The 23,082-nt window shown below is 48.5% G+C and overlaps 11 protein-coding genes across 11 annotated transcripts; 7 read left to right on the top strand and 4 right to left on the bottom strand.

Moving 5' to 3' along the window:
- Positions 1-649: 649 nt before the first annotated feature.
- On the top strand, positions 650-1,375 carry N7471_009093 (uncharacterized protein; the record flags this gene model as incomplete). The annotated part of the gene is made up of 2 exons (XM_057281812.1): positions 650-716; positions 774-1,375. The coding sequence occupies 2 exons, from the start codon at positions 650-652 to the stop codon at positions 1,373-1,375; spliced, it is 669 nt and encodes a 222-aa protein (XP_057132695.1).
- A 900-nt stretch (positions 1,376-2,275) lies between these two features.
- On the top strand, positions 2,276-3,264 carry N7471_009092 (oxidase ustYa family protein; the record flags this gene model as incomplete). The annotated part of the gene is made up of 4 exons (XM_057281811.1): positions 2,276-2,516; positions 2,576-2,701; positions 2,760-2,972; positions 3,026-3,264. The coding sequence occupies 4 exons, from the start codon at positions 2,276-2,278 to the stop codon at positions 3,262-3,264; spliced, it is 819 nt and encodes a 272-aa protein (XP_057132694.1).
- Positions 3,265-5,156: 1,892 nt separating this feature from the next.
- Positions 5,157-7,065, top strand: N7471_009091 (sugar porter family MFS transporter; the record flags this gene model as incomplete). Its single annotated transcript, XM_057281810.1, has 5 exons — positions 5,157-5,553; positions 5,608-5,761; positions 5,810-6,284; positions 6,336-6,662; positions 6,724-7,065. The coding sequence occupies 5 exons, from the start codon at positions 5,157-5,159 to the stop codon at positions 7,063-7,065; spliced, it is 1,695 nt and encodes a 564-aa protein (XP_057132693.1).
- An 816-nt stretch (positions 7,066-7,881) lies between these two features.
- Positions 7,882-8,409, bottom strand: N7471_009090 (uncharacterized protein; the record flags this gene model as incomplete). The annotated part of the gene is made up of 1 exon (XM_057281809.1): positions 7,882-8,409. The coding sequence occupies one exon, from the start codon at positions 8,407-8,409 to the stop codon at positions 7,882-7,884; it is 528 nt and encodes a 175-aa protein (XP_057132692.1).
- Positions 8,410-8,630: 221 nt separating this feature from the next.
- Positions 8,631-10,125, bottom strand: N7471_009089 (uncharacterized protein; the record flags this gene model as incomplete). Its single annotated transcript, XM_057281808.1, has 4 exons — positions 8,631-8,998; positions 9,067-9,702; positions 9,756-9,835; positions 9,896-10,125. The coding sequence occupies 4 exons, from the start codon at positions 10,123-10,125 to the stop codon at positions 8,631-8,633; spliced, it is 1,314 nt and encodes a 437-aa protein (XP_057132691.1).
- A 1,852-nt stretch (positions 10,126-11,977) lies between these two features.
- N7471_009088 (uncharacterized protein) lies at positions 11,978-14,035 on the top strand (the record flags this gene model as incomplete). Its single annotated transcript, XM_057281807.1, has 7 exons — positions 11,978-12,218; positions 12,277-12,375; positions 12,428-12,634; positions 12,691-12,794; positions 12,868-13,405; positions 13,461-13,648; positions 13,700-14,035. 7 exons carry the CDS (start codon positions 11,978-11,980, stop codon positions 14,033-14,035), a joined length of 1,713 nt encoding a protein of 570 aa, XP_057132690.1.
- Positions 14,036-14,494: 459 nt separating this feature from the next.
- N7471_009087 (NAD(P)-dependent alcohol dehydrogenase) lies at positions 14,495-15,689 on the top strand (the record flags this gene model as incomplete). Its single annotated transcript, XM_057281806.1, has 3 exons — positions 14,495-14,521; positions 14,580-14,702; positions 14,763-15,689. The coding sequence occupies 3 exons, from the start codon at positions 14,495-14,497 to the stop codon at positions 15,687-15,689; spliced, it is 1,077 nt and encodes a 358-aa protein (XP_057132689.1).
- A 431-nt stretch (positions 15,690-16,120) lies between these two features.
- On the top strand, positions 16,121-18,041 carry N7471_009086 (FGGY-family carbohydrate kinase; the record flags this gene model as incomplete). The annotated part of the gene is made up of 3 exons (XM_057281805.1): positions 16,121-16,261; positions 16,353-16,913; positions 16,989-18,041. The coding sequence occupies 3 exons, from the start codon at positions 16,121-16,123 to the stop codon at positions 18,039-18,041; spliced, it is 1,755 nt and encodes a 584-aa protein (XP_057132688.1).
- A 377-nt stretch (positions 18,042-18,418) lies between these two features.
- N7471_009085 (uncharacterized protein) lies at positions 18,419-18,910 on the bottom strand (the record flags this gene model as incomplete). Its single annotated transcript, XM_057281804.1, has 1 exon — positions 18,419-18,910. One exon carries the CDS (start codon positions 18,908-18,910, stop codon positions 18,419-18,421), a length of 492 nt encoding a protein of 163 aa, XP_057132687.1.
- Positions 18,911-19,390: 480 nt separating this feature from the next.
- N7471_009084 (uncharacterized protein) lies at positions 19,391-20,842 on the bottom strand (the record flags this gene model as incomplete). Its single annotated transcript, XM_057281803.1, has 1 exon — positions 19,391-20,842. One exon carries the CDS (start codon positions 20,840-20,842, stop codon positions 19,391-19,393), a length of 1,452 nt encoding a protein of 483 aa, XP_057132686.1.
- Positions 20,843-21,451: 609 nt separating this feature from the next.
- N7471_009083 (RibD family protein) lies at positions 21,452-22,291 on the top strand (the record flags this gene model as incomplete). The annotated part of the gene is made up of 1 exon (XM_057281802.1): positions 21,452-22,291. One exon carries the CDS (start codon positions 21,452-21,454, stop codon positions 22,289-22,291), a length of 840 nt encoding a protein of 279 aa, XP_057132685.1.
- Between the last annotated feature and the right edge of the window lie 791 nt (positions 22,292-23,082).

Below are 23,082 nucleotides of genomic sequence, written 5' to 3'. Positions count from 1 at the left end.
CCGGCAGATGCAGTACTCGACTCAAAATAGATCGTTGCAAAAGGTAGGGCGGGGTAAATGAGACTTGCTCAGTCACCAGAAAGAACTTTGGTTGCTGATGAAAATTCTTAGATGAAAGAGTTTGGAATGTTATGAAGAGCCAAAACTCGCCAGGGATCAGGACCTAGAAGCTGCTTGGTCATCCCCAAATATCCTTAGAAAGTAGCGCCAGCCTTTGCTCACCAGAACCCATTATGATCCCATATGTAGGGGGCCATAATGTCTGCATATAAGTGGGACTGAGTTGGGGTATGTAAGACAGATTGCAGTCTGTCAAAAATAAAACCAATCTACAATCTACGTGCTATTTGCAAGGGTTTGATCCTTTGAATGGCGTTATCAACCCTTCCAGTACTGCTATTGGACTTTTTTAACATGACGCGAAAGCTGTGAGATCTTTCCTTAGAATTGACGTGATAAACTAGATTCCTGATCCCGAGGTCCGGGGCCGGGAGACATGAGTCTGAAAAACAGCAGAAAAAAAGCAATATAAGAACCGCCGTAGTCCGTGTTATAATATACCATCAACTGTGATACTTTCCCTTTGACTTATCATTTCCACAATATCTCAACAAAAGTAGCCCAGCTTGACTTCGTCAAATCAATCAGTATGCACTTCCAGAAGATTGCTCTGGCGTTGAGCCTCACCAACCTCGGCCTTGCGGCACCTGTGCCTGGTAAGTTGTCCCGCCTATAAGCCAATCTCTTATAACAAATCTCTGATTATTGAACAGGCGAGGACGCCTCCGCTATCTTTGACACTGCCTACGGCAAGCGTGGCGAGGATGCTTCCGCTATTTTCGACACTGCCTACGGCAAACGTGATGTCCAGGGCGAGGACGCCTCCGCTATCTTTGACACTGCCTACGGCAAGCGTGGTGAGGATGCTTCCGCTATTTTTGACACTGCCTACGGCAAGCGTGGCGAGGATGCTTCCGCTATTTTCGACACTGCCTATGGCAAACGTGATGTCCAGGGCGAGGATGCTTCCGCCATCCTTGACACTGCCTATGGCAAACGTGATGTCCAGGGCGAGGATGCTTCCGCCATCTTTGACACTGCCTATGGCAAACGTGATGTCCAGGGCGAGGATGCTTCCGCCATCTTTGACACTGCCTACGGCAAGCGTGGCGAGGATGCTTCCGCTATTTTCGACACTGCCTATGGCAAACGTGATGTCCAGGGCGAGGATGCTTCCGCCATCCTTGACACTGCCTATGGCAAACGTGATGTCCAGGGCGAGGATGCTTCCGCCATCTTTGACACTGCCTATGGCAAACGTGATGTCCAGGGCGAGGATGCTTCCGCCATCTTTGACACTGCCTACGGCAAATAGAAGGACACGCCGTATCATATGATGCAATAGAATATGCTCGTTGGACATCGATATATCATTGATTCAAAGGGCATACTCTTTGCAGTATGATGGACATAGCATGATTCCGTTTGCCAGCTATATATAGATCACGCGCTCTCTCATGATGCATCTATGTAGGCATCATGCTGGCCAGCTTAGATAGATCATCGATCTTTCTTCTTCTTCTTCTGATATCCCCTACAGTCGTAGTTGATCACACAGAAAGTAATCTAAAAGGTAATCTAAATTCTAGACCCGAGGTGGTCTTTTTGATAGGAAATGTCCGAGTCTTAACCTCATGCAATGAGTGGGAGATATAGGCATGGTCAGATCTAGGATTTCGAAGCTGTAATACCTGGTGAAAGCTGCATATTCTTCTCGATCTTTGCATATTACACCTTTCATTATGACAGCCTTGAGATTAACCCGTTACATGATAATCTCAACCCCAAATAATTCTTAATGTACCAAATGCTTACATTGTTGGTCTTCAGATCTTTGAGCCTTTCCAAGTTGTGGTAAATCATGGTACCTATGTCCAAATCTTCAATGACCATATCTTTCCCAAAGATTGCAACCATACTATCATGCACCTTGGAATCACCATTGCCCGCAATTACTGCACGCAATTACGAAACAAAGTGGAACTTGCGGGATCATGCACCGGCATGGATAACAATATGGCTCCCCATCGCGATTGGCTTCAGTCCCACAGAATGCCAGCGTTGGGGCCAAGTTGCATCCAGCGTTATTTGGGGGTTATATTCCGTCATAATGTAGCGCCTTATCGTGCCATCTCTAGTATTTAGCATCTGGAAAATTCCCAGGCGCTTCACTGCTACTCATTCTATTAGCCGACTCTTTCCCCTCCGTACGAAAATGAAATTACAGCTACCAGAGAGGTGGCCCAAGATCAAGTATTTGAAGCTTGGCCCTTCGAACCCAGAAAGCGAAGATGATACAAAGACAAGCCTAGAAACCTTACCAAAGAAGAGTTATATAAGACGAGTAATTCCATGGATGGCTCACATTATTCTTGTGGGCATATCATCCACACTTCTGCTGGCGGCTATCCAAACAAGGGCGCAGACAGTCGGGCCAGCTTTTACTCTCGAATATGGTATGGAAAAGATTATACAGCTATAACTTCAAATTATCCAGTACTAACCGACTAAGCAGCGACCGCTGTACAAACCTGCGGCTTAAAAGCTCCTCTTGAACTCTCTGGTGAATTTGAAGCACATTCAGCTTGGCGTGGGGGAAAGGATGCAGATGTGGATGCCGCATGGGCAGGCTTAGAACTCAGTATGTATGTCTAATTCAAGTTTTCGATCACTAGCTGTACTAACAGAATACTCCTTAGACTCGGCGATGTCTGTGCCTCGCAGTGAGATTGAGAAGATCAAAAAGCTCCGTAACAGCTCTGTCGTTTTACCCGACGGCGGTTATATGGCGAGCATCGGTGGGTTTCACCAGATGCACTGCCTTAACGTTCTCCGGAAAGCCAGCTATCTGGAATACTATGTCGTTCACGAGCCGGATTTCTTTGCACAGCCGACTGTGCGTGAACATATTGGTAGGCTCACCCCAAATAGAGTTGAAGTGAAGTTATTAATCACACAGAAATAGATCATTGTGTCGAAATGCTCCGCCAGATTCTCATGTGTTCTGCAGACATGCACCTGGTTACGTATGATTGGGTGGATGGAAAGGACTATCCATGGCCTGACTTCAACACCAATCAGTTTTGTCGGGACTACAAGTCTGTGCATGAATGGGGTAAAGAGCGTGTCACGAAGACTGATGCCGTGAACGGGATGATTCTTAAACCCGCCAACGCCATTACGAGAAAGCTGCCCTCGCATTAGCTTAGAATCCGAGTCTCGTATATATGGAATCAACGGTTTCGTAACGAGCCCATTTGAGAGCCCTATATCCCATCGCGGTAGCGGGGGTGAGCAGACGAAACTGGCAGACGGAACCATGCTGATGGCCGAGAAACCAGGAGGCTTTGTTGCTCGGATGGCCCGAGCAAGAGATAATAAAGAGACTTTCTTCCCTATATTCTTAGCTTGTCTATTTCGGTACTAATGATAGACGTGTCATTTAGAAATCATCGTCCCAAAGGGTGGATGGAATCTAGATGTAAACACAAGAGAGTCAGTGTGCGAAGTCAGTGATAGTGGAAAGAGATTTTTGAGATGCCAATTCAAATTCATCTAATCTTTCCGCCAACCAGGTAGAAGGACTAAGCGACTCGTTGATGCCATTATAGAAGTGCTTAAGCAACGGGCCTCAGTGCAAGCGATTATATGGAAGCATGCATGTTCTTTTCTAAGATTATGCGATGCAGTATGTCGTGTCTTCTCGGGGAAATAAGCTTAGAACATAATTTCGATCTTCATAGTAGATGTTTTGGCAAACTGATATGAATAGAAATTTAGAATTAGTCGTGCCATTTATGGTCTGGCAAGTATGATTGAAATATATTACGATATTACATCCATCATGTACATACGGGAGGCCTCATTTGGAAAATACCACGCTCTATGGACGTGCTGTAGTTAGCTCCTCGCGCCTTTCGATTTGACAATGTGGAGAGATATATAATGACATTGAACTCAAAAATTCTTGTACCATTTTTATATCTCCTCTAGGCACACCCTCAGGCATACTAGGCAACCCATTGTTTAATTCCCCAGTCCTTTGACCTCCAAATGAAAAACGGAAACAAATCGCCACGCATTACATTCGGTGCCTGCCACGACATGACTTGCCAAAGAACCCAAGACATGACCCAGCACTCTAGGCAAACTAATTCTGACTGAAGTTGTGTTGAACTAAGCTTATAATAATACTTCTGGGCTATCTCGCAGCCACGGTCACCAGATCTATGTAAGGAAATGGCAATAAGTCCAAATCGTGGCGAAGAACTTTTTCCCGCGGGCTCGGTCGGCCAACCTCCGATCTGCAGTCTTTCAGTCGCTACTCGCAGAAAGAGATAGATAGTTTGGGCGAATGTGGAGGAGAAGAAAGGATAATAATTATGGTGGTGCGCGATGAAATAAATCCGGCCCGCCGAGGGTCCAGAGCCAGATGAGTCAGGGGTTTCTGCTCCTTCCCCGTGTACCCCGTGTTCTCCCCACATAACTCGACGATTCCGTCATTGGTCACTCGAGAGAAACCCAAAGAGAGAACCTTCATTCAGAGTAGTCTGCCCCCCTCGATTGAAAGATGGAGTCCCATTTAGCCTAGCCGACCTAGGATGGTGCAAGGCAGAACCAGCCTTTGATGCCACTGATCACTCGTCGCGCGCCGAGTCTCCCCGCTTGGCCCTGGGCGGACTGAACCTTACCGAAGTCTAATACAACCAGCGAATGACCATTGGATGCTCAAAGCCAAGCCCCGCCGCGAAATACCTCCCTCACTCTCCATACCGGGGTTTTCGCCGTATTCCCCGTCTTTGCGTTTGCCTGTGGAGAAACTATCGATGCTGCTCACACGCGATCCTGTTTGTCACTTGGGAAATTGCTCTTCAATGAATGTTGACTCGGACTCGTGCCGTTCTTGCGACAGGGTTTAAATACGATGGGCGCACCGCCGGATTGAATATCTTGGGTCTATATTTTTTTTTAACCATTTCTTCTCACGCTATAGACTACATCCGATAGGCCTCTGATTCTTTTATTCTTTCGACTTACATATGTAATGCGCCAAGCCTACACTTTATATTAAATCGTTGCTCTCGTTTGCATCCAAAATGAGTGACAAAATTGCGCCATGGAATGTCGTCCACAAGCTAGAGAAGCGTGGGCTTCTCATCGCCATCAACTGCATCGCTGCGTTATCCATTCTATTCTTTGGATATGATCAAGGAATGATGGCCGGTGTCAACAACGCAAAGGACTATATCGACCTTATGGGATTCGGTTATACCGAGGAGGTGGACGGCGAGGTAACCCCGGTGGTCACGAACTCCCTGCTGCAAGGTGGAATCGTGTCAATCTACTACCTTGGAACGCTATGTGGCGGCTTGTTTGGTGGTTGGCTTGGAGACCGCATAGGACGAATCAAGACTATCGCCGTTGGAGCTGCTTGGGCTATTTTGGGTGCGGCTCTGCAGTGCTCGGCTCAGAACCACGAGTGGATGATCTGCGGTAAGGACGCTGAAGATTATATATAAGGAATCTAGGACTGACTGAAATGTGCAGCGCGTTTTGTTAATGGAATCGGAACAGGCATTTTGAACGCTATCGTTCCTGTCTGGGCCACTGAGACGGCTGAACACACTTCGCGCGGACAGTTTATTGCGATTGAATTCACTCTGAACATTTTCGGTGTTGTCTTAGCTTACTGGCTGGAGTTGTACGTATCTGTCTTCCCCCTATAGCAACTCTACCTAACATAGGGCAGTGGCCTATCTTTTATCGATAATGGAGCCTCAGCCTTCCGTTGGAGATTTCCAATCGCATTCCAGGTCGTTTTCTTGCTAGTCCTCTTCGCGGCCGTCTGGTTCTTCCCGGAGTCCCCTCGATGGCTCGTTAAGGTTGGCCGGGAGGAAGAGGCTCGCTATATCCTACAGCGTCTACGTGGATCTAGCGGCGGGGACCTTATCCGAGCGGAGGCAGAGTTCCAGGACATTCTAAGTATCGTCGAGTTGGAAAAGACCCATGTTCACGGCGACTCGTACCTATCAATGCTTTTCGGTTATAAGTCTGGAGATCTTCACATCGGTCGTCGCGTGCAGCTAGTCGTCTGGCTGCAGATCATGCAGGAATGGGTCGGTATCGCAGGTGTTACCGTGTATGCCCCGACTATCTTTGGTATTGCCGGGTTTGACTCGACGAAGAGCCAGTGGATTAGTGGATTGAATAATGTTTTCTACATGGTATGCTTCAACGACTAGCCGAAACCGTCAAATACTAATTTGGATATCTAGTTTTCTACCCTGGTCTGCGTCTTTACGCTCGACCGCATCGGTCGCCGATGGACTCTGTACTGGGGCGCTGTGGTCCAAGGGATTGCCATGTTCCTCGCAGGTGGCTTTTCCCAACTTGCAATTGACGCCAAGGCAGCTGGGGAAATGGGCAAAGCATCCTCATATGGTGCTGCCGCAGCTTCGATGATCTTCATTTTCACCTCTACTTTCGGTGCCACCTGGTTGACAGTGCCGTGGCTTTACCCGGCCGAAATCTTCCCTTTGGCTGTTCGTGCCAAAGGAAATGCTTGGGGCGTCGTGGGATGGAGTATCGGGAACGGATGGCTGGTAAATGAAATCGAGCAATTGAATTCTTGAGGGCACACACACTGACAGGAATACCTTCTAGACTCTCTTATGCCCCGTCATGTTCGATGCCATTGGTGCAAAGACCCTCTACATCTTCGCCGCCAGCAACGTAATCACCATCCCCATGGTTTGGGCTCTCTACCCCGAGAGTAACCAGCGCACACTGGAAGATATGGACCTGCTGTTCGCGGCGAAGACACCCTGGGCCTGGGACGCAGAGAAAACCTTTGCGCGCCTCAAGACGGAGAACCCGGGCATGATCCAGGCTCCGAGTCACAGGGGCAGTGTGGTGGATCCAGAGACTGGAAAGGTCATCCATGACACTCCTGTCTCCAAGGCTGATAACAATACCACGGCTGCGGAGCATGTAGATCACATCTGAGATCTGAACATGGGAGGAGACGGTGATGTGAGATAGTGTAATTTGCCTTTGAGTCATGTTATGAATGAATAAGCCATCAATAGATAGTGGATATAAAATTAAATTACATTTACTCTCAAGATGTACGTGGATCGATCTCATACAATAGTTATTACTCGAACTGAGCAGGTGACCCTCTGATTGGCCGCTTTGAGAACAACACCCACCAACCACTACTCCTCGAGCATCATTCCTCCAGCATTATTCCCAGCTAATTACGATTGCAGAAAACCACGCCTGGGTAGCTCTCAACCAATATTGAGCAAACAGAAAACCTACAATTCAACCCCGAAGCACTGGCATCGAGATTCAATAACAGTCAAAAACGCCCAAACAATGGCGATGGCACTCCCTTCGACACCTTCATAGGGCAATGGTAAGGGCAAGGGTGGGGACCACGTCAGTCATGAAGATTTGATCCCAAGCGACGAATATTTGTATACATTCTATTCTGAACCATGGCGACTTGAGAATTGAACCCCTCCAACGCACAATCAACCCTGAGTGCTGAAATTCAAGAACGAGTGGACCATTTGTAAAATATCATCTTCTTTCTCTTCCTTTACAGCCTCTCTTGAACGCTCTATCACATGATTCGTTCCCGGGGTATCTTAACGATCTATAGAAGTAGTTTAGACAGTTGGTGATTTCTTAATTAAATTTGATAATGTGTACGTAAATGTTCGGCTGGTGGTGCAATAGTCCATGCAGAAAGAAGTCAGTCTCAAAATACCCGTGGGAATCAAGGAAGGTATACGATAAACGCTATTTCCCCAGCTAGCGTAAATCTCGAAGCAATTGTTCCAAAACGCCTCGCGCCTTTTTGATATCCGGGGCTTCGTCTTCCCAGTAGGCCAGGGTTTCAAGTGTCCGGTTCAAGTGGTTCCGCAGCCCCCCAGGATGGATATTGGGATGATTGACATTTCCACTCCGCGCCAGGGCAATGCATATCAATGATGCTGTAACCAAAGCCCGAAGATCGAACCAAATGCCGTGATGTCGGTGGCGAAGGCACCGCGCTTGGAGGATCTTCATGCTACAGTCCAATCCGGATTCTACAAGACGCTGAACAGTGCCAAGTTCCTCGCTAGTCAGCGAGGAGGGAAGGACATCCGTGGAAGTAGAAGTGGTACTCGTAGGGTGGTGAACGGCAAAGAACAGGAATGGCTGGTAGAGCCACAGGCGGATTTCAAGAAACCGGTTGCTCAGCGCCCAGCTCAGCTCCATGGAGATAGATTCTTGGGTGTGTACCGCATAGCCCTGTCTATCATTGCCTAGACGCGGATCGCTTTCGTAGAATTGCATCGTCGGTGGCAGGTTTGAGAACCATGTGTTAATCTGAGAATCGAACTCAAGAGCTATCGGGATCAGCGGCTTGATATTTGACCACGTTGAAGGCTCGTCTCTGTAGAACGCATTTAAGACTCGATTTCCAATGCGTCTCAAGGCTAGCTCTGTGAGGTAGTAGTACCAACTCTGCTCTTCATTGAATAGCTTTGAGATATGATTACATACCCCCCAACCTGTCAGGCCGGACTGATCGACATCAGGTGATCTATGCAAGGACTCAGTGTTGGTCCAATCGGAGGTTTGATCTCTTTGTCTCGGGTACTCCTCTGGGAGGGTTGGGGGCGTGGGAAGAGAGCTGGGTACTCATATTCAGCTATAGCGGATTGGGGCAAAGGCAGCTCGACACGAATCTCGACTTCGGATTTGAAACATGACCAATAAAGACTCTGCTCAAGGCGTTGAACGACAGTGGTTCCTTGTTGTTCGCCCACGTAGGCTGAATTATCCAGCCCATCAATCAGTCTCAGGCGCAGTCGGTAGAATGTAGAAGCTTGGTAGAAATGATTCCAGGCGGAAAGCGAGCGAAACGTATACATCAAGTACACTAATACCAAAGCAACAAGTATTAGCGAATAACACACCTGGCAAGGAAAAGAGTTTTGTTCGAAGTACCTCCGGCAAAGAAGTGGCACTGGGAACCGATGACCGAGTATCGCAGGAGACCGATTCTTCTGCAGGCCATCATGAAAAAAGCCTCGCCTTCTCGTAACTGAGTGTCAGAGCTAGACGTTATTCCCGGAGTGCGCCACCCAAGTTCGTCGTGGGAAGATCTCGACGTTTGGTATCCTTGCGTAGAAGAGGCGAAGGGTTGCGAAATACAGCCTAAAGCACAAGCTAGGAGAACAAGGCAAGACTGAGCATCCCACCGAAGACCTATTTCGGCGGCACTCCTTCCAGACCGAATCAGTGATTCTAGATCTAAGATCGGGTTCTTCGTGTGAACATTCTGAATAAAGCGATCCACCAATGTTGGGATCTGCTCGTCTGGGGTGAATTGAAGCCCCTCGGGGAGGGTCCACTCGGTTGGTCTGTCTTCGCCTATTCCATTAGAGTACTGGAAGAGCGTGGTGATGAGGGAGCTGTCTCTAAATTGGCCTTGGAAGATTGGCCAGGTAAGTACGGTATCAGCACTACCCCGACCCGCAGGAATCTGCAAGTAATCTTTCTGCCAATCTGCTGCTCTGATTGGAAGGCCAACTTGGCGATCGTAAAATCGCGTCTCTGGAGGCCTGTTAGAATGTGGCGTATCTACGCGAGTCAGTCCTTGTCACGCTTTCTGCAGAAAAGCAGGCTTAACTTACCCTTCGAGTTAAGGAGGCGCTGAATGTTCTCGACCGTGTGCGACAATGTGTCCAATCGCTCCAAGACTGTATTTAGCTCCCTACTCTGGATTCAGTATGGTGTGGGGTCGACGCTATCATCTGACAGGGGGTCAACGTACTTTTGACTTCCATCATCCCCGGGGGGGACATATACACATCTGGTGTCATTGGCGCGGCAAAACCCACATGTCGGTTGAGCATTGTCACAGCGAACTTTACGTCGACGACATGTTTGACAGGCTGGTTTTCGACGAACAGTTCCTGTTTTAATCTTCTTAGTGGGTGGCGGGTTATCCTCCTGCTGACGGTCGTCTGATCTCGATGACCTGGATTCAAGCTCGGGATCCATGATGTCATTGAGCTAACGAGGATCGATAGTGCAAAGAATGTGGTTGGAAAGCGAGTCGCCCCGTTGGTATTATGCCTGTGGATTATTTATTCTTGGTCCAGGAAACAGTACTGTTGCAACTGCTACTAGTAATTCTCAACCCCAGTAAAGGTACGAATGCCTTCCACGAATCATTAATCGGGAGTGAAAACTCGGAGAATCGGAGGCTCACGTGACACGCGACAATGTCAAAGTATAAAAGTGCAATAACCAACTATACACTCACGTTTGACTCTTTCAAATGCCTTGTCATTTGGAATGTCGGTGTAGTTTGGGCGTTGTGGTCGCAATTGATCTCTATGAGTCCATGGAAACATATCTTCACTATCCATGTTCTATCCTATCTGGTGCTCTTATCCCTAAAGCAGAGGAATAGAAGTCCAGTTCACCACAATTTCGTGAATTGACCGTGATAGTATGCCCCTCTTGTGAGGCTATCTACGGTTCACTCCCACCGCTCGAACTAAATGGCGGAACCAGAGATAATGTCCATAGCATCGCCACCACCGGAGATCGCCTGGCAACCGAACACCAATTTGAGATCGGATGATCGATGAAGACGGCAAAGGCAACTACGGTCCCTGGCGAGGATAGCGTCCTAACCCTGGTATGGAAACGGTTACAGAGATAGATTGGAAAGGCCATCACCCACATCTTCACCGCATCGATCGACCGGACTCCCACATGGGTGGCCGCTCTCATCGATCCTCGTCGCCTTTTTCAACTCGGACCTGGCCGGGCAGCCCATACATTACCACGGTGGAGCATTAGTGTGAATTGACAACTACTTCCGCTGGCGCGCGGGCTGAACGGCTGAGGAGAATCTCGCGAAGATCCAGAATGAGAACATCCGAATTGAACTGCCGCCGAGAAAACCGAACTAATTCACCTCACAAGTAGGAAAAAGAACGTAGCAAAGGTTAACTTATCATAGGTGATCAGGTCATTCAACCGTCAACCACCGCTTAAGTTATTAGGTGTCATTTCGGACTGAGAACTACGGTGGAAGGAACCCGTGCAACAAGTGGTGAACAGGCTACCAAAGTGAACATCGCACTTAGTGGACTCACTCATCTTCCGCCGGAGCAGATGAGACAACTCTATCAAGCGTGCGTGGCTGAGAGACAGCCACGGTCATCGGATCTGTGTAAAGAAATGGCAGAATCGGCCACCCAATTTAGTTGAGCATATTCTGAGACCTTGGAACTCAATCAAAGACGGGATAAACATTTTGTTGTTTTCTTAGCTCCGGGCTTCATTCCTGATTTATCGGCTAGCTTATAACTGGCCCCGATCAACTACATCTGCTTTTGCTCCTTTTTGTCCTGCCTGGACCTTCATCCGTATTGCATGTGGGGACTACTCCACAGGCGAGGACGCTGCCTCGAGTTTAGAGACTGCATAATTGTACATGATCTCATGAACGTGTAGACAAAACCAAGCAGATAGCTTCTGTCCTACCAGAAGGGGCAGGTCATGGGAGGATGGTTAGACCCAAGCGTGCCTAGGTGCTGAACCGTGGTAGGTTTGATAATGTGGGTCGAATGGTCGCTGGGGTCGTGGAGAACGGGCAAAACGGCGAAATCTCCGCGGCGCTTCTACCCCGTTCACTACCTCATTCCCACTCATTGCGGGACAATGTGAAACTGTGGAACTGGGGAAAATATTACTCTTTCTAGGTTTTACCTGAAAGCCACATTTCTTAAATTAGGCAAGGCTCATCAAATCGGGACTGTTTTGACCTTCCTCCGGTTGCTTTTACCGGTGCTAATCATATCAAACACTGCTGCAAAGCGATCAAATGGTACTAACAATGGCGGATACTGCGACCGACCACGTCGAAGAAATTTCAGATGAGACTCGGATACCTTCACAAGATAAGAACGAAAAAGGCGGAGATTTTGAAGATGTCACTCCAAGCGACGAATATTCGCATACCGTCAACCCCAAACCATGGCGATTCGAGCACTGGATCCCTGGTGGATACAGTCAATCAAGAATGCTGCGATTCAAGAATCCATCGACGATGTATAAGGTGATCAACTTCTTCGCCGGTAAGGAATTCTGGAATGCCTACATACTATTTTGACTCTTGACTGATTGTTCTCGAAGGCGTTGCGATTTGCTTTTACGGATATGATCAAGGTGTCATGTCAATGGTCAACCTTAACCCGGATTACCAGAAGCTCATGGGAATATTCCCCCTCGAAGGTATGTTTCCCAATAGCATGAGGTACGGAGCAGACTCTGATTCCATCTTCAGAAAGCTCTAGGAACACGGCCGCGGAAGGTGGTATCGTTGCCGTATACTATGGAGGCACAATGATTGGCGCGCTCATGGCAGGGGCTTTGGCTGATCGATGTGGGCGTGTGAAGGCCATTGTCTTTGGCTGTCTTTGGGTTATTCTGGGCGCGGCACTTCAAGCATCTGCGTATGATATTACCTGGATGTGCTTTGGGCGTGTTCTTGGTGATTATACTTATGCACATGAAAAACAACGTGGTTTATTGACTGACCTCATCTAGCTGGAATTGGTGTTGGCGCAATTGACTGTGTGATTCCGGTCTGGTCGGCGGAAGTCAGCAGTCATTCGGCTCGAGGAGCGTTTTTGGCTCTTGAGTTTGTTATGGTATGTTTTCTCTGAATTCTTACTTAGGTGAACCGGCTTTTTTGAGAAGAATAAGACTAACGCCTTGTCATAGAACATTGGAGGGTTGGCGATGGCATATTGGATTGAATATTTCGCCTCATTGAATCCCAATCAAGCGATGGCTTGGCGCACACCACTAGCCCTCCAACTAGTCTTTATAATTTTCATCGGGATTGGAATAAACTTCTTCCCAGAGTCCCCTCGTTGGTTGATGAAGATGGGACGCTACGAAGAAGCGCGTGATATCCTACAGGCCACACGATCTGGCGACATTGAACCCGAGGCGCGGCAGATCATGCAGACTGTGCAGTATGAGCTGAAGGTATCGTCAGCCAACCAATATCTTGCGATGATATTCCCACGCGATGAATATACACGAAAGCTGCGCTGGCGAGTCTTCCTGGCTGTCTGGTTGCAGATCATGCAGCAGCTTGTCGGCATTGGTGTCGTCACTGTATATGCGGTCGACTTGTTTTCCACCGCAGGTTTCAGCCAGAATCTGTCTAAACTTCTGGCTGGATTCAACAACATCAGTTACATGTTCTCGGTCTTTTTTGCGGTGATCACTTTGGATCGCTACGGCCGACGACGTATGTACTACCCAGCCAATGCCACCTTCTCAATTTCGTCTACTAACTCTTGCAGAAACCATGATCTGGGGCGCAGTAGTCATGGGTTTAACCCTTTTCATCGGAGGCGTCCTGGATATGTACGCACAAGAAGCCGGACCAAATCAGATGAAGTTCGGAGCCGGCGTCGCAGCCATGACCTTTTTCTATACTGCCACATTTGGCGCCACATGGTTGACCACGCCCTGGCTTTACCCAACAGAAGTTTGTTCCTTCCCTCATGTTTTGAGGTACATCTTACTTATGAAATACTAGATTTTTCCACTCACCGTGCGTGCCAAGGGAGGCGCATGGTCTGTCGTCGGCTGGTCCATTGGAAATGGCGTGGTGACAATGATCACCCCTTTCCTCTTCCAGGCTATCGGATACGGCACGCTTCTACTACTTGCCGGACTAAATTTCTTCGTTATCCCATTCCTTTTCTTGCTCTACCCGGAAACTGCCGGTCGCAGTTTGGAGCAGATGGATGTTTTCTTTGACAACACCGACACCTGGAATGTGTTTGCTGCGAGCAAGGGGATTAGGGAGAAAGGCATTGACGACTGGCAGTGGACCAAGAAAGTCTCTGAGAAGGACACTACTGTAGCCTAACAGACAGAAACATTACCTATCATGAACTTTGGTAAATAGTAAGCATAAAGAAATACAAAATTTCATTATTGCATCGTTGTTTTTTCAAAATGGCCAGCCATCCATGTACACGGAATGGGTTCGGGCTCGGGCCCTTCAGGTGGATAAAAGAATATTCAGGCCAACAAGTTAACACGTATCTCGCCGAGTATCCCGTGCTCGGCATAGGGGGATTCAAGCACCTTTGCAATGGTCCGAAATGTGGAGCAGTCCATCTCGTGCCTGGAGGAACGAACCGCCGGGTGGGGTCGCAGCCAGTCCAGGACGCCGTAAATTCCGTTACTCACGATGGGAACAATAGATTCGACGATATTTAAGATTGGATTTCCGAAGAACTTGTTAAGATATCTTGAAATATTTTTACCTTCGCGCTCCAGGTCTCCTTCTGTGAAATCATTCAGTCGAAAGCCAAGAAACAATATGAACCCCACAAAACAAAAGACAGAGGTTCGTATATGTCCAACTACATTCATCCCAGGAGCAACAAACTAACAGAATAATATAGAACTTGTCCTTCGTTCTCGAAAGTGTTCAAAATCTGAAATTCGAGGACCGTCCAATCCCCCAGCTGCAGGACCCTCACGATGTGTTGGTAAGGGTGAAATTCACCGGCATATGCGGTAGCGATGTAAGATAATCAACTTCCAGTCCTCTTCTAGTCCAGTACTAACCTGGAAACATCTACTAGGTCCATTATTGGCATTCCGGACAGATCGGGCACTTCAAGGTCGAGCAACCCATGGTGCTGGGTCACGAGTCCTCAGGAATCGTCGAACAAGTGGGCAGCAAAGTCACGACACTGAAAGTTGGCGATCGTGTCACCATGGAGCCTGGTGAACCCTGCCGCCGATGCGATGCATGCAAAGTCGGGGCATACAATCTCTGTCCGGCGATGGCATTCGCCGCTACCCCTCCCTACGATGGCACCCTGGCCAAATACTATCGCCTCCCAGAGGATTTTTGCTATAGACTGCCGGACAGCATTAGCCTGGAGCAGGGCGCACTCGTGGAGCCGCTCAGTGTCGCAGTGCATCTTGTGCGACGGGCTGACGTATCACCGGGCGCGTCAGTCGTTGTTTTCGGCGCTGGACCGGTTGGATTGTTGTGTTGCGCTGTGGCCAATGCATTTGGTGCAGGTAAATTGATAGCTGTGGACATTCAGTCTAACAGACTGGAATTTGCCAGACAGCATGGGGCTACGTCAACTTTCCTACCGGGCCCCGTCTCCGCTGTAGAAAATGCTGCGCGTTTGGGTTTGGAAAACGGGCTAGGCAACGGGGCTGATGTTGTTATTGATGCGTCTGGGGCGGAGGCCTCGATCAATACTGGAGTTCACGTTCTTCGGGCTGGTGGCACATACGTTCAAGGAGGTATGGGACGTGATGTGGTTAACTTCCCAATTACTGCTGCTTGCACGAAAGAATTGAACTTCAAGGGAAGCTTCAGATATTCCAGTGGTGATTACAAGCTTGCGATTGAGCTCCTTGCCGCAAAGAAGGTTAACGTTCAGGATTTGATTACGGATATTGTTAAGTTTGAGGACGCTGAACGGGCTTTCCAGCAAGTGAAGGCAGGGTCCGGCATCAAGACCCTGATTGCGGGGGTGGAAGAATAAGAGCATCAAGCAGCCAAATAAAAATCATTGAAAAATGGACTCGTTATTTCTATTCCGCATAAAAGAAATGTACTTAGACTAGCCCTGATTCTAATTCTCTTTCAATGGTATTCAGTGGGATCCAGCCCTAATGGACCACAATTTTATTTACCCCCATGCAGCTTGACTCAAATAGAAGCCCTAGGCCCCTAACGGGCCATGTCCCACAAGTGGGGCGGAGCTGCGGACAAAACGGCGAACAGCCCGCGCCGTGTGACCAATTCTCCAACTCCATGATGATGCATTCGCCAACAATAGGCTGAATGGGATTTTTCTATTCAAGTTTCCCGGTGAAATGTCTCCAATAAATACACTGACATCGTATATAGCTCGAAACTTTCTCAGGCTTTCCCCCATCTCCTCTCCGGTCATTCCTATGCCTCTTCATCATAATGCAAGTTAAGACAGGATACTACATTGGCATTGATGTCGGAACGGGCAGTGCGCGCGCCTGTCTGATTGATCACACTGGCGAAATCCTCAGCGTAGCCTCGGAGAACATCGGCCTTTGGCAGCCAGAACAGGACTATTATGTACGTTTCGCACTCGAAGATGCAATACTTCGGTCCTGTGATGTTTGCTCTTTTGTTTTGGAATCGGGACTAATAGCTGTGGTTCATCCAGGAGCAATCAACATCGGATATCTGGCGATGTATTTGCTTAGTAGTCCGGCGTGCGCTGGATGACCAAAAGGTCTCGCCCTCACAGGTACACGGCATCGGATTCGACGCGACTTGCTCATTATGCGTCTTCTCATCCGAATCCGATAACCCCGTCTCTGTAACCGGCCCCGATTTTAACACAGAGCGCAACGTCATTCTTTGGCTGGATCACCGCGCATCAAAAGAAACAGACACAATAAATGCAACTGGTCACAAACTTCTACGCTATGTGGGTGGAAAAATGTCCCTTGAGATGGAGATGCCCAAGATTCTCTGGTTGAAGAATAACATGCCCGAGGAGACCTTTTCGCAATGCAAATTCTATGATCTTCCCGATGCTCTCACTCATATCGCTACAGGCGGAGATGCGCGGAACTTCTCTAGCATGGTCTGCAAGCAGGGCTATCTCCCCAAGGGCGTTGAAGGAAGTGACCAAGGCTGGCAGCAGGATTTTCTGACGGAGATTGGTTTGGGTGAGTTGGCTGATCGGGGGTTCGACCGCATTGGTGGTGTGAATGGCGAGGTACGTATATTAAACTACAATCGTTGAGACAGAACACCGGCGCAGAACAGAGCTGATGTGACATGACATGACTAGACTGGTCGACATTTGAATGCAGGCGAGCTTGCTGGAACTCTGTCCGAGAAAGCGGCCAGCGAACTGGGTCTCTGTCCTGGGATCGCAATTGGAAGTGGAGTAATCGATGCATATGCTGGGTGGATTGGCACTGTCGGTGCTAAGGTTGACATGAAATCCACGACATCCAACCCCAGCTCGGACTCAGCCTTGAGTCGGAGGGCAGAAGCCTTCTCGCGCCTGGCTGTGGTGGCTGGAACTTCATCATGTCATATCGCTATGTCGCCCGAGCCTGTCTTTGTCCCTGGCGTTTGGGGGCCGTACCGGGACACCATTTTCCCAGACTGTTGGATGGCCGAAGGAGGCCAGTCTGCTACCGGTCAGCTTCTCAAGCATGTGCTTGAAACACACCCAGCCTTCAAACAGGCTCAGTCAAATTCCGATACTCAAGGTGTGAACATCTTTAAGTTCCTCAACAACCGACTCCGCGACTTAGCAAACGAGAAAGGCGTATCCTGCGTGGCCGACCTAGCACGCCACTTCTTCTTCTACGGAGACCTGTTCGGAAACCGGTCTCCATTAGCGGACTCCAGGATGAGAGGGTCCCTGATCGGACTTTCAAGTGACGTATCGGTTGAAAGCCTCGCCATTCATTATTACGGCACACTCGAGTTCATCGCATTGCAAACCAAACAGATTGTGGACACGATGAACGACTCCGGGCACCACATCACCCACATTTTCATGTCTGGATCGCAATGTCAGAATGAGATATTGGTCAACTTGATCGCCTCGGCTTGCAATATGCCTGTTGTTGTTCCACGCTACATCCACGCCGCAGTGTGCCATGGTGCTGCTATGCTGGGCGCCAAGGCGGCGAGTGTGGATGCCTACGGTCACACAGTTGATTTGTGGGATGTTATTGATCAGATGAGCCAACCAGGAAAAGTGTTCTATCCCACCGAGAATGAGCGTGAAAGGGCGCTTCTTAGGGCAAAATACGAGGTCTTCCTGGATCAGTGCCTGAGACAACGGGAGTACCGAGCGATTGTGGACAAAGCAACCAGTTCCTAAGTCCTGTTTTAACTATTTATATTGTGGCTGGACTATTCAATTCCAAAACTTGTTCTTTTATTCCTTTTTTTCTGTTAATTTTCACCGCTGGAGTATGTTCACAGATTTCGGACCCTGCAGCAGCCAAATGCTTGTACAGCAATGACAGGGAGATTTTTCGAGTTACCAACATAGGACAACAGCACGGAATTCATCCACGAAGGGTATCAGTTGACTGCCAACAACTCTATGCAGACCCCTGTTACATCTTGTTTGCGGCATAACTTACAATGAAGCAATGATGCGGTCTGCAACGTTCGTTAATAGAAATATAAAGAAGCCAGAGCGAATTCAGAGTCCGACTAACAGCATTAAACTGGATTGGATCTAAAATTTATTCACCACGGGATAATCTGATAATCATGAGGTTTGAAAAAGCCCAGAGCCTTGCCTGCAAAATGACGAAGATAAGCACTTAGTGTCAAATCATTCTGCTGCAGCAGATCTCTAAGGACATTTTTGGCTGAGCCGAAAATATCATGGCGCAGGAGTCGGAATGTTGAGTCAATGTATCTTTGCAAAGGGTCGGCGAGAAAGTGCGGCTGTAGGAAATTGGTAGAGGGTAGATATTCTGAATTGCCGCTGTCAATCTCTCCATGGATAGGAAAAATCTGAATTCGAGATGTTTCTGCGAGGTCGTTGTCGTGCCTCCCGCCAGGTATTTGCATATCCATTGGAAAAGACAACAGGACTGACCCAGTCTTCTGGGAATTCTCCTCATGCGCCCTGGGTATAACAAGATTACGGTTTGCGCTAATTATCAGGCTCTGCATGACTTCTAATCTGCTTTCAAGTCCGTCAAGGTCGGCTTTCGAGCATGTTTCGGTCATTTTGGAGCCCAGTTCGCGGGTTAGGTCGAGCAGTGCAGGAAGTTCGGGGGTGGAAAGGTTCTCACCGATACATCTGACAAGTACTCCAGTGTGAATCTTTCCTGGCCGTCCACCTATATTGTGAGCATTGTGGTCAGATCTTGGGCTGATCATTCATCTTCTCAAACTGTCAAGGAAGATATCACTTCTATCAAGGGAGGGGCCTTGAGAGCGCTCGAGCCACTCCTCGAAGCTACATGAATGAGGCATGGAGATTGTTCTTTTAGTGCGAATTAATAAATCTACTAACTGCGCGAAAGGCCGATCGCAACGATCTCCAGGGATAAATAATGCTTTTGATTTCGCTATTTTTTCATTGCTCCATAGTTGTGTCAGGCGGTCTGAAAACTGATTATATAAATCTATCCCGAACTCAATAGTTATGTTGTAGGTCATAAAACTCATGTGAATCATTAATTTCTTAAACAGTTGCCCAAAGAATCACGGTGACAGCCATTCACTGTACCAATTTCCATCCCTATCACAATATTTGATGTGGGTTTTGGTGTTGAATTTTGAATGGTTTGGATATTCGGCGATGTACACTAGGGGGATACGAGCGGACTCGGGTATTTCCTCTCCCGGCGGAATCCCTGCAGACTCAACATCGTAGACAAGCTGTAAGAGGAGAATAGCTTCTGCGGTAGAAAACAGTCCCTCTCGGCGATTGTACTTTCGGCAGATAGCCAACACTTTCTGCCGAACCGTCCAGTCCCGACATTTGAGCCCACAAAACATGAGGGTTCCTAGGAATCCTTCCTTGACGGAAAACAAAGGGTCTGGCAAGTGATTGAAGCTACTCAACAAGACTTCCGCTTTATCGGCAATACCCCGAAAATGGGGAAATAGAGGATCCCATTCTGTCTCGGAGCCTGAGAATGTTGTTGAGGCGAGGATGATTTGCATCATCTCAGTTTGTATCTGGAGGAGCATGAAGGCACGGAGCTTTGTGGAAGAGGCAGTCTTTCTGTGAAGAGCGCCACACTCCTCCACTTGTGTTTTAAATCGATGGACTTTGTTCGCGGGAGTGTCCCATGTAAATCCTTGCGACAGATTGGTGGTCTGCGGGTCAAACGACACAGGATCACTTAACGTTAATGCCCAAGATTGGACGGACACCAGCATAGTCGCTTTTGATAGCTCATCGGCATATGTAGAGATATCGACAAGGTTGTCATGGATAAGTTCTTGAAGATAGGGATAACCTCCTCCCAGATAATCCTGGAGCCTCGTAGCGCTTGCCCAGTGGATATGGAGTTGTATGAATGTATGTAATAAAACCGAAGCAACAGGGCTCTTCGTATTTTTCTTTCTCCACTCCCAAAGGAGTTTGGTGCCAGCTCGCAGATGACAGCGAACGGCATCAACATCGCCTTGGAATAGGGCGAATGTAATTAATACAACACAGGCTACCAGGACCTTCTCCGTGGCCGAGGGATCCAATTGGTCGTCCTTCATCATAGTCTTGCGAAGACAAGCAATGGCCTTTGTGGACTGCCGGATTGGGAAAATGTCATTCCGGCTGGAACCAGGGTTCGTAAATCTACGATGCAAGGCACCGATACCAATAGCTGCATGGCGGACCACGGGGCAAGATTCGCTCACTTGATGGACAAGAACCTGCCAGAATGGGTCGAAGTGATACCCAGCACACTGGCCAGCAGTATACGAACGAAATGAATATAGATAGTCACGTTCCATCCGCGACAAGCCAATTTGACTCCCATCAACGACGTGGACCAAACCAGCAGATTGGGCTTGTTGCTGACCCACATGCACAATGTTTAGAGTACCACCATTTGTCCTCGCGGTGTGCGAATCTCGGACTTCACGGGTTCTCTTGTCGGGTGGCGCCGTATACCCTTGGCATTCGCGTCCAGCACGAGTGCACATAAGGCAAGCGGGTCGAGTTTCATCACATTTCTTATGACGAGATCTTTAAACGGGTGTTAGCGTCGGCCTTACTACCCAAGTCCGATCCTAGGGCCGGGTAGATCTCTGCATTGCGTTTACGCGCTGCGGAGCTCCTCGTCCACTGAGCAATCACCTAGCACTAAATTTTGGGGACTTACTTGCAGGTCACGCATCCCGTGCGGACCTTCGATGCACTAGTCCTCTTTTTCTTCTCCCTGTCGCGTATCACCAAGGTTGATTGGTCCCTAGGCGAAAGGGAATGTGGATCTGACATAATGGGTGTGAGATTGGGTATGGACGGTTGAACACCTAGGACAGGAGGATGTGTGGACTTCAGGGGGGGTCGCGTAAAAGCCCCCGCTCTTGCAGGATTTCAGATGCATCACAAGGATCCTCTGTTGGCGGACCTGCCATTTTGGTCTTTGTCCAATCGTGGTTCGGCGATGTTGCTGGGGAGTGGGGTCGGCGCGTATTGCGCCTGAGGCAGCGATATACACAAGAATCTCTCACCGCCAAGGCCGAGCTTCACATCCTCGTGTCTCCAACAGCAACTATTGAGTGAACCGTTTGAAACCTGCAACAATCAAGATGACACTAGCACCTAGAGATGCACTGGAGTTTCCAGAGTCAGACAGGGGCTTCTTAGAGTCCCATATACCGCCCCAGGATGGCTCGGTACCCGAGTCAGATCTCCCCTTCACAACACTCACATTCGCGACCTCGCTTGACTCTTCTCTGGCTCTTTCCCCTGGTGCACGTACGGTACTTTCAGGTCCCCAGTCCAAGGCGATGACTCACTATCTACGATCCCGTCATGACGGAATTATCATCGGCGTCGGTACGGCAGTGGCAGACGATCCCGGTCTCAACTGTCGAATCACAGGAGTCGGGGGTTATGGCCAGGAGGGCCTGGCTGGCCAGCCTAGACCAGTTGTGATTGATCCGACAGCTCGATGGGAGTTTTCAGATGACAGCAAGCTGTTCCAACTTTGCAGAGAGGGGCGTGGCCTTGCCCCATGGATCATCAGTGCAGTCGAGAACCCAAACGCCGACAAGCAAGCATTGCTGGAAAGGTACGGCGGAAAATTTATCTCTGTCAAAATGATTAGAACACATACCGGCGGGCATCAGATTGACTGGCCAGATTTGCTCGTCACCCTGAAATCAAACGGTCTCGGGAGCGTGATGATAGAGGGTGGTGGCCAGGTCATTAAATCCCTTTTGAGCCCACTCTACATGTCCTTACTGGATAGTGTCATTGTCACTATTGCTCCCACGTGGTTAGGTGAAGGTGGCGTTGTCGTCTCCCCTGCTAGGCGCTTTGACGAGGGTGGAAATGCGATCTCCGCAGCGAGATTGAAAAATGTCAAATGGTACCCATTTGGTGAAGATGTCGTCCTTTGTGGGCAGATCAAGCTCTCTGAATGATAAACAACTTGGATCCGCTTCCCCCATCGACACTGACCAACATCCCCTGCCAAGCGCATGTTCTTCGGTGTACATTCTCTGAGGAACTCCAGCACAGAGCGTAAAACAAATGACAACTATGTTTCCTCTCGTGGCCCAACTATGGCATCTTGAAAACAGGTCATTCCACCACTTCATCTGCTATGTCGTGTTCTCACTCCGCAGGCGTATGTTTCATTAAAAGTGCTGCGTTAACTCGATTCGTCCAGCATAAGCCAATGAGATGTCATATATGCATGTGCCAAACGATGCGAGGGAGCACTTCCTAGCGCGTTATGAATAGCATACATAATTGGGCCCCACCGTGGTAATCCAGGTGGCCATATCAAATCAAATCTTCCAAAATCAACACTCAACAAGATATAATTATCCACATCTCACAGCTTTATATCTCCAGGGCTATCATGATGGCTCTGGCTCCATCCAAATAATAACTCTGCCAACCAATGCCAGTTTGCAAGGACCACCGTTCTGAAAGTACGCGTCCTCTGGCCAATGGATCCGATTTCACCTCCATGGTTCCATTGTCTTGTCCGAAATATTTTCTTCGTTCCATTCAAGTTCGAACAAGATTTGTAGGCTGGTATTGTTCTATGTAGGAACAGTTGGACGTTTCTTGAATGGCAGAAGCCATCAACAATAGCATTGTATCACTCATTCATTTCTTTATCTACCACAATGGCCTTTGTTTTCTGATGGTCCATCTTTGAACTAACAAAAATTCAGAAAGCGATAAATAGCCCATATCCCCA

This window comes from Penicillium samsonianum (genome assembly GCF_028829775.1).
Source record: "Penicillium samsonianum strain IBT 33392 chromosome Unknown utg000005l_segment0_segment0, whole genome shotgun sequence".
Classification (NCBI taxonomy): Eukaryota; Fungi; Ascomycota; class Eurotiomycetes; order Eurotiales; family Aspergillaceae; genus Penicillium; species Penicillium samsonianum.
The sequence above is the reverse complement of the archived record's forward strand: the minus strand, read 5'-3'. Positions and strand labels throughout refer to the sequence as shown.